The 9,146-nt window shown below is 36.6% G+C and overlaps 1 protein-coding gene across 1 annotated transcript; it reads right to left on the reverse strand.

Annotated features, from left to right (window-relative positions):
- Positions 1-510: 510 nt before the first annotated feature.
- Positions 511-1,572, reverse strand: LOC110737583. Its single transcript, XM_021917920.1, has one exon. The coding sequence runs from the start codon at positions 1,570-1,572 to the stop codon at positions 511-513; it is 1,062 nt and encodes a 353-aa protein (XP_021773612.1).
- Positions 1,573-9,146: the final 7,574 nt, after the last annotated feature.

Consider the following 9,146-nt stretch of genomic DNA (forward strand, 5'->3'; position numbering starts at 1 on the left):
TTCTCTGAGGTTGAATACATGGCTTGTGGTTCTCCTCTAAGTGTATCCTGTGCATACAAAAGTCAGGGCTAATACCCTTCAGATCATCAATACTGTACCCAATTGCCCTTTAGTGAGTTCTAAGAACCGTTAAGAGTTGGGAAATCTGTGGGTCATCAAGTGCAGTACTAATGATCACTGGGTGTAATTCCTGCTCATCAAGAAAAACATATTTTAAATGAGAAGGAAGAGGTTTTAATTCAGGTTTCTTTACCTCTGCAGGTTTTGATTCTTGAACCAATTTTTCTACCTTCAAATTTTCTTTAGGGCCAAGCTCTTCAAGGGAGAGAGCTACCTCTATAGCATCCACCTCTTTGCTCCATATGCCAGCATCACCTGTAGTAAAATCACCACAAAGTACTTCCTCCAAGGGATCTCTTGCAAGAACCTGTGGTAAGCTGTCTTCACAAATAGTGTCAATCACATCAATAACTTCAATACTACAGCAATCTTCCTTAATCATAGGACCTTTTAAACCTTCCCTAAATTAAAAGTAATATTATCATCTCCTACAGAAAGGGTTAGTTTTCCATTTTTCACATCAATAATGGCTCCTGCAGTGTGGAGAAAAGGTCTCCCTAAAATTATAGGAATTTGCGTATCCTTAGCCATGTCCAAAACTACAAAATCAACGGGGATATAAAATTTTCCTACTCTAACAGGAACATCCTCTATAATACCTAAGGGATATTTAACAGTACGATCTGCCATTTGCAGGGTAATGTTAGTCACTTTCAAATCACCCATATTAAGTTTTGCACAAATAGACGATGGCATGACACTAACACTGGCACCCAAATCACATAAAGCTTTATCTATAAAGACATTACCGATATGACAAGGTATAGAAAAACTTCCAGGGTCCTTTAATTTTGGTGGAGATTTTTTTTGTAGTAAAGCACTACATTCTTCTGTGAAAGCTACAGTCTCTACCTCATTAAAAGCCCTTTTTCTAGTCAAAATATCTTTCATAAATTTAGCGTATGCAGGAACTTGTGTAATTAATTCTGTGAAAGGGACAGTTACCTGCAAATTTTTCACTACCTCCAAAAACTTACCAAACTGCTTGTCCAACTTTGTCTTTAAATGTCTGTTGGGGAATGGTAGTTTGATAACAGGTTTCCCTACATCTCCAGCTTTGGGTTTAGTATTACCCTGCAATGCATTATCAAGAGAAGGGTTAGTTTTTCCCTGCAAGGTATTATCAGTTGAAGTACTAGATTTACCCTGCAACCCTGCAGGGCTAGTAACAAAGTTATTTAACCCTGCAGAATCAGAGCTAACATTATTAGATATGACAATTTCATCATCAGGAGGCATAAGAGGGCCATCATAATGTGCACCACTCCTCAAAGTAATTGCATTAGCATGATCTGTGGGTTGTACTGGCTGTGATGGCAGAGTTCCTTGTTGGCGATTTTGTAGAGTAGTAGAAAGTTGAGCAATTTGATTGTCAATGATTTTATTATGGGCTACTAAGGAATCAATTTGTGCATCTTTACTCTGCATGTGCTTTTGCATACTAGCCAACATGGTTTTAATTTCTGATAATACAGGATCAGAAGATGGAGGAGGTATTTGAGGTGGGGCTCTTTGGTTAGGTGGTTGGTAGTATTTTTGTTGTGGTTGTTGTGATGGTTGGGGTTGTGGTTGTGTTTGTGGTTGTTGTGGATGTGGAGGGTTTTGGACATTTGTACTTCGGTAGGAAAGATATGGATGATTCCTGAGGCCAGGATTGTAGGTGTTGGAGTATGGGTTATTTTGCCTATAGGTCTGAAAGGCATTAACTTGCTCCATGGAACTCCTGCAATCTTGTGCCCAATGACCTACAATACCACAATTATCACAAAAAGTTTCATTAGAATTATTCACAGCAAAAACATTAGCTACGGGAGCAAGAATAATAGTACTAAGATTATCAAGTTTCTGACAAATAGAGGTTAATTGAGCCTAAACAAAGGATACTGAATCAACACTATGCTTTCCCTTGTTGGAAAAACCTCTAGGATTCCCATATTGGAAGTTGTGTATTGCCATCTCTTCAATAACCGTTCCTGCTATATCTTCATTCAGATTCATAAATCTCCCATTAGCTGCCGAATCAAGGATTGATCTGGAAGAATTCCCAAGCCCGTTGTAGAAGGCTTGAATAAGCTGTCATTGTTGCATCCTATGGTGTGGGCACTCTCTCTGCAGATCCTTGAATCTTTCCCAAGCCTCATATAAACTTTCATCAACCTCTTGGGAAAAATTTGTGATTGAACTCCGTAGTAGAGCTGTTCTCTCTGCAGGGTAATATTTATTATAGAAATTCAAAGCAAGAGTATCCCAGTTAGTAATACCAAGAGCAACTCTATTCAATCCATTATACCACAATTTTGATTTACCACATAAAGAAAAGGGAAAAAGGATATCCCTGATTTGGTCCTGCGTGACCCCATTTTGCCTAATAGTATTGCAATACTGGCAGAAATCTAAAATATGAAGATTTGGATCTTCACCCTTAGCTCCGCTAAATTGCTTCCTTTCAATCATAGTAATAAATTAGGGCTTGATTTCAAATTGTACTCCTTCAAGGGCAGGTGGAGGAGTAAGATGTGGGAAATCTACTAGGGACGGCTGCGAATAATCGCTGAGCTTGCGAGGTGGTTGGTGCGTCATCTCTGCTTCTAGATCTGAATAAACTTCTGTATCACTAGAATCAGATGGTGGTTCCAAAAGTATAGTACCCTCGGAAGTAGCTCGTACCTGTCTAAAAAGGTTCTTCTGTCTATGAAAGGAACGTTCAATCTCAGGGTCAAACGGAATGTAACCTGATCTAGAACTCTTGGGCATAAACACATAACTAAACAAACAAGTATGAGAAACTGTCCCAAAGAACTTGCGTTCTCTGAGACCAAGGAAAATAATTTAGACCACAAAATAAATAGAAATAAAAAAAAACCGTATCCCCGGCAACGATGCCAAATTTTGACAGGATCTAGTCGTATCACCTAATCAAAAATAATTCCTAAGTCCTCTAACTAAAGTAGATAGGGAAGTAGGGTCGAATCCACAGGGAAACAGTGTTCTTCTATTCCTAATTAACAATTATAATCTAAATTATCAGGTAACCAATTTGTATTTGTATGAATTAAACTAATAATAAAACTAAGCAAATTAATCAAAGGAATAATCAATAATAAAAAGCTCTAGGGTATAGGTTAACCAATAAATAATACTGCAGGGTAAAACATACGATCAATTATCAATGCATAAATTAACCAGATTATAAAGGGTTGTCGCTATGTATTATAATCACATAATTAATCTACTGGTATTAAATCTCATCTCTCGAATCTCGACCTAACCATTAATAGATTAACATGCCTATTGAAACTAAGCCTAAACATCAATTCTCATCTGTCGAATCTCGAATCAATATTGCTAGACTCATACAATTAAACCAGGCCTAATCTAATGGCATAGCATTAAATAAATCAATAGGAAATTAATCAATCATCCATAATAAACAATAATAATTTACCCCTTCGTATTATTCATGGATCCCCACAACCCTAGAATAGAAATCTACTCTAACATAATTGAATCTAAACTAGACATGATAATCCAAGAATGAATGAAAATAACAAATTAATTAAATTACGGAAAATAAAGTGAGAAAGAAATCGTACCAAGAAACGGAAAATAAGGAATTTATTGATCAAAAGGTTTAGAGAGAGAAAGTACTCAAGAACAATAAAAAGCTGAAAATCTAATCTTCGAGAAAAATAATACTAGGCTAACTAATGGAAAACGTAAAAAACTCCCTTAATTGCTTACTAAAAAACATATTTATACTCCTACTAAAATAAACCAAAGATAAAAATTACAAAAATAATAAAAAATTCCCTTCAGAAACACGCACCCGGTCGGGAAAAGGGTCGCCCAGCCGGGCGAGCCTTTTGTATGTCCTGAAGCTTCCTCGCGCCCGGTCGGGCGCGCATCCGAGCGAAGCGTGCCCGGGCCTTCTCCTCTAGCCCGGCCGGGCGCGCCTCAGGGCGAGGGCACTGCTCGGTCGGGCGAATGCTTGGGCTTAATCTCCTTCGTCTTTTGGGCCTTGTTACCTTAGCCCAATTCGTCATCCTTTTTGGATCGAATTGCCCAAGCTCCAAATTTCCTCATTGAGCCCTTAATCACCGGATTAAATCATCAATTACGGTCTAGGGCTTCGAAGCACGATCATAAAAATACGATTCAACTCCAATGCTCGCGGTGGCTCCATTAAATGCCGGTAAATGTTCCAAATCTGCAGTTTCCTGTAGAATAATACCACAACTACGAAAACACTAGAAAACGCATATTAGTAATAAAATTGGCTCTAAAGAGCCAAAAATACTCCTAACTATGATCACGGGACGGGGATAAAATACTATATAAAATGAATACATCAATAAGTATTCACTCCATCAAGCACGTCAATTGCCATATTTAGCTAATCAAACAAGCAAATTGATCCCACTTTACCGATAGCAAAGTAGTACTCCGTCAAAATGCTGAGCACCTTCTTAGCTTAGTTAGGATAGCATCTTTGCCTCATTTACTCATGGTTTCACTACCTTATATTCTCTTAACCTAGTATAAAGATGAAAGGAAAAAGTATTGGCAAAAAATTGCACCTGGTGACCAACTTTAGGGTGTGGCTAAATATATTGAATCTGACTTCTATGACCTGTTGGATTTACACCAACTTGCTACGAAAAGAACAAATTTTACATGAATAACATTATATTGGGACCTATTCGCCAGAAAGTTATTTTTTACCATTTAAAAATCCTTTAAAGAATTTTAAATAAAAGGTGAATATATATTTAATGAATTCAATCACCTAAATAAAATTTAAAAAATACCCCACCTAAGGTAAGTTTGTATGTGCTTAAAAAGTTCCTGTGTTTTAACTCATTGAAATTATCTTCTCACTTTTTATTTTAATTAAAAATACTAAGATATGTTTTAAAATGGCATCAAAACAACTTTCTAGAAAATGGGTCGCACGCTGGTTTAAATATGTCAACTTTGTTTTTAGCTAGTTGGAACTATTTGATAATTGGCACAAGCTAGAGTCAATAAATTTAACACACCCCAAAGTTGGTGTCAATGGATGTACCATAAGTATATCATTAAATGTGTGTTGTGTTCTTGTTTGATTTATACAGTAAGACCCATGGGCCATGGTTACTCATAAAAGTTGGAAGATGCATAAATTCATAAAATCTTTGTCTGTTCTATTTTTTTGGTGGTACTTTTTATTTTTATCCATTCTTTTTGTTGGTTACACTTTTTCTTTTATCCTATTTTGGCAAACTTTCCTCGCATTAACTCATCTACAACCACTCTACTCTTTCTTAACAAAACCCACTTACAACACTTTCTCTCCTACTCTTAATACACATATCCCACCTTTCACATTCCCTTTCCACCTCTCATTGGTCTATGGTATGCACATGAAGTATTACTAACATATAAAACCGAAGGCAGTCTTAATTGATAATCCTATCATAGTTTTGAAATTGTGAAAGATCGTAATCTACTTTTTCCAACCTCTTGTATCTTCTCATGTGCATTCATTTTGTTTCTGTGATTAGTTTAGTTGTCTTTGACATGTTGTGCGGTTGGAGGGTCGAGAAGGGTGTAAAAATAGTTGTAGAATATATTGGATATGAGGATAGTGTTATATTGTCTACTTCTGTGTGTCTATTGGCCTTGACTGTCATTACATAAGAGACATTTAAGGCAGTGAATATTGTTTGTTGTATTTAGTGATTTTCATTTTCAAAATGCCTGATTTTTTTGAGTGTGACCATCAGTGTGTCCAAATGCCGATATGTATATCATTATAGGACACTCCTATATGCCATTATACAGTCAATCTTGGTAACGTTGATGATGTTTTAGTGAACTAAGGGTAATGTACATGTTTTGACTTTGGTCTTTAGTATCTATATAAATTTTGTATGAATATCATATTGAATGAAGAAGGGACCAGAATTTTGTAGAATTCGATAATATCTGACTGAAAGAGCTTGGTGAAGCAAGTGGAACTAATTCCATGTTTGAATGATGACCTGTTAAGAGATCAAACCTATACCATGGCCTATAGGTATCTTTCTCTTCTGATATGGTCCGCTATTTACTTGAAATATTGTGTTTTTCTTGTCAGGACGTTATGTTTCTCCTTTTGCTGCTGAAATGGTGAGACTTAGTTTGTCCTTGCCTTTTGACTGTGCAATTGGTGGAAAGTGGAAATTGATAAGTTGGATAGTTGTTTGGTTGACATACAAAAGCAAAAATGGAGGAAGTGGGAATTCATGGGAATTTCAACTTCCTACAAAATATGAAAAGTAAATTACCAAGCCCCCCTTGGTTAATCAGGTTTCATGGGAATTTGAAACTCCCCCTCCCTTTTTCTTCCCCAATTCTTCACTTTCTCTCTCTACTTTCCAAACCCTACTTCTCAACTTACATACTTTAAATCTCTCACCCTTTCTTCATCTCTCAAATTCTCAACCTTTGTCAAATCTACTATCTTAATGCACTATATTTTACCCTTGTTCTCTAAAGTCTTACAAGTTTCAAATATTCCAAAGAGAAAAACTTTCAAGAACTCAAATATAGCACCAAAAAGGTCAAGAATGGGTTTGAGAGTTCGAGATAACCACAATCAGAGATTCAACAAGACCCAGACTATATTTTTAGGACATAGTCATCGACACTACAGACTAAAGGGTACTTCTCGAACATTATTAGTTTTAAAAAGCATAAGGCACACGGAGAGCCTAGGCACTAGGCACAAAGCGCATGCACGCGCCTTCCATATATGAGGCACCACTTTTTTTTTAATTTATTTATTTATATATATACTGCTTTCTAAGTATTAAATATGTCCAAAAAGAAACTCAAATTTAATCTTTAAAACTGATTTACAATAACCTTTTTTTTTTTTTTTTTTTTGTAAAAACAATCAGAAAAGAGAGGGAGTTTAAAGTTGAAAGTTCTAGATCCTCTTAGAGGGTAAAAAAAAAAAATCATAATTGTCAATTAATTCCTACTCGTTTCATTCATAGAAATCCTTTAAATGGTATGGAAATTGATGATGAGGTAAAAATGTTGTTTGCTCAAATGTTTAGTTTGTCTTGTTACACTTTTTCCCTAATTACTTACAGTATGAATTTTTGAGCTCTTAAGTGTTGTGAAATCTAGAGGTGATGACATTACCTTGTACTTTAAATTAATGAATAGAAATATTAATATGAGTTTGAATGAGTTTGCACGAATTTTTGGCCTAAGCAATAATTTTATTCACAAATCGCCGGCCGAATATATCGTCATAAGAGAACTGTGACTCCCTCTATCATCTATATGCCACTCGATTCCACCACCTTGTCTCTAAGGTTTGGCACTGGTTTGCCGGATTTACTATTTTTATGAGGCATGAGCCTCAAAATGTTCATAGTGAGGAATTGGCCATTTTTGGTAGTCCACACATAAGGAGAGCTAAGGCACCTCACTGCTGTCCCATTTACTTGGGTGGCTTGATCACCCACATTGCTTGTGCTAAGATCGGTTTCATTGAAACTGAGCATGTCCTGGTCCCGGTCCTATCCAATTCGATCTAGCCTATTACAATAGTGTACATGGGTTTGTAATAACTGTACTCCTACAAAGCAATAAAAACTAAGCTAATTGCATCTAAGGATATACTAAGGTCTATCAAAGTAAATACAATTTCTCACTATCATTAGACTCCACAAATGACTTCTTTATATCTCTGTGTAGGAGTCATTTTTACTCTATAAATAATTATGGCATTCCTCCAGACCCAAATGCTATAAATTGCTTCAGCAATAGCCATCAAATAAAATTGCAATATGCACTTCTTCTCTGAAAGACTTCATCTACCTTCTCACCTGCAACACATTGAGCACAAATTTCCAGACTTCAGCTGATGAGCTGAGAGAGAGCAAAGAAGAACTAATGTTCAATGCTCTCTGGAGCCTGATCATATAACTGCAGCTTTGCACACATTCAATGCCCCAACTAGTGATTCTGTCTTTAGTGATTCTGTCTTTAGTGGGTAGCTTTAATATTACAGACCACCCTTCTCCACATCACCTTCTCATATGGTCCTTGAAGCTTCTGTTACACAAGTTTGATTGAGAAGCCATCTCTACTGTTATCTGCATTCCACCCACCAACCTTACCAATGTAGTCTCTACATCTCTAAATTTTCCTCTCAAGCCATGAAGCATGGAATAAGCATAGTGAAGACATCCCTTTCCTTGATATAGGCATAGTGGAATAGGAATATGTGAATTCATTCGACCCAAAGCTTGTCCTTTCTGTAAGCTAATGCCAAATGGAGTTTGGTAAGGGCAGCCTTATTCCACACATGAAGGCATTTCATAATGATGTATGAACTGTGTCATCTCTTTAGTATCCTACTAAAGATAATGTCTTGTGTGGCTGTGTCTGAAGTTTGTACTGTGATGTGTCTGACAGAATAACATGATTGTGACTCCTGCTCCTGTACTTTGATGTGACAACCTTTACATTGTTCACCTTTTGACTTCTGATTAGTCTATATCATCTCTTAATCGCATATGATCTGTTGCAATGTATATTAGGATGACATCAATTTGTGTTTAATTTTCAATTGTTTGGCAGTGACAAGCGTCCTAGCCGAATCCCTTATCCTCTCTCTATAGCTATGGTTCTAGGTGTGTGTGCTTTGGCGTTTTCCCTTGTTATGTTTGTCAAAGGAGGGCCTTCATCAATTTTGGCTGCTATTGCAAAGACCGGATTTACTGCGATATGAGCCTTTTCTGTCAATGTTCGCCTAGCCTTTTCCACTCAATTATAGTGTTTTGAGTTTTTCCACTTTCATGTGCTCTTATATGTTGAGGGAGTGTATTGAGTTTCAAAAGTTTAGGGTAGGTGAGTGATAAATTGAATGCTCTTTGGGTACATGCGTTCAAATTCATTTGGTTTTCATTTGTTTATGGTCACCCTTAGGGCATGCTTGGAATGCTAGTAAGAGGGGAGGAAAATTTATTGGAAGAAAAATATCC

Source organism: Chenopodium quinoa, unplaced genomic scaffold, assembly GCF_001683475.1.
Source record: "Chenopodium quinoa cultivar QQ74 unplaced genomic scaffold, ASM168347v1, whole genome shotgun sequence".
Taxonomy (NCBI): Eukaryota; Viridiplantae; Streptophyta; class Magnoliopsida; order Caryophyllales; family Amaranthaceae; genus Chenopodium; species Chenopodium quinoa.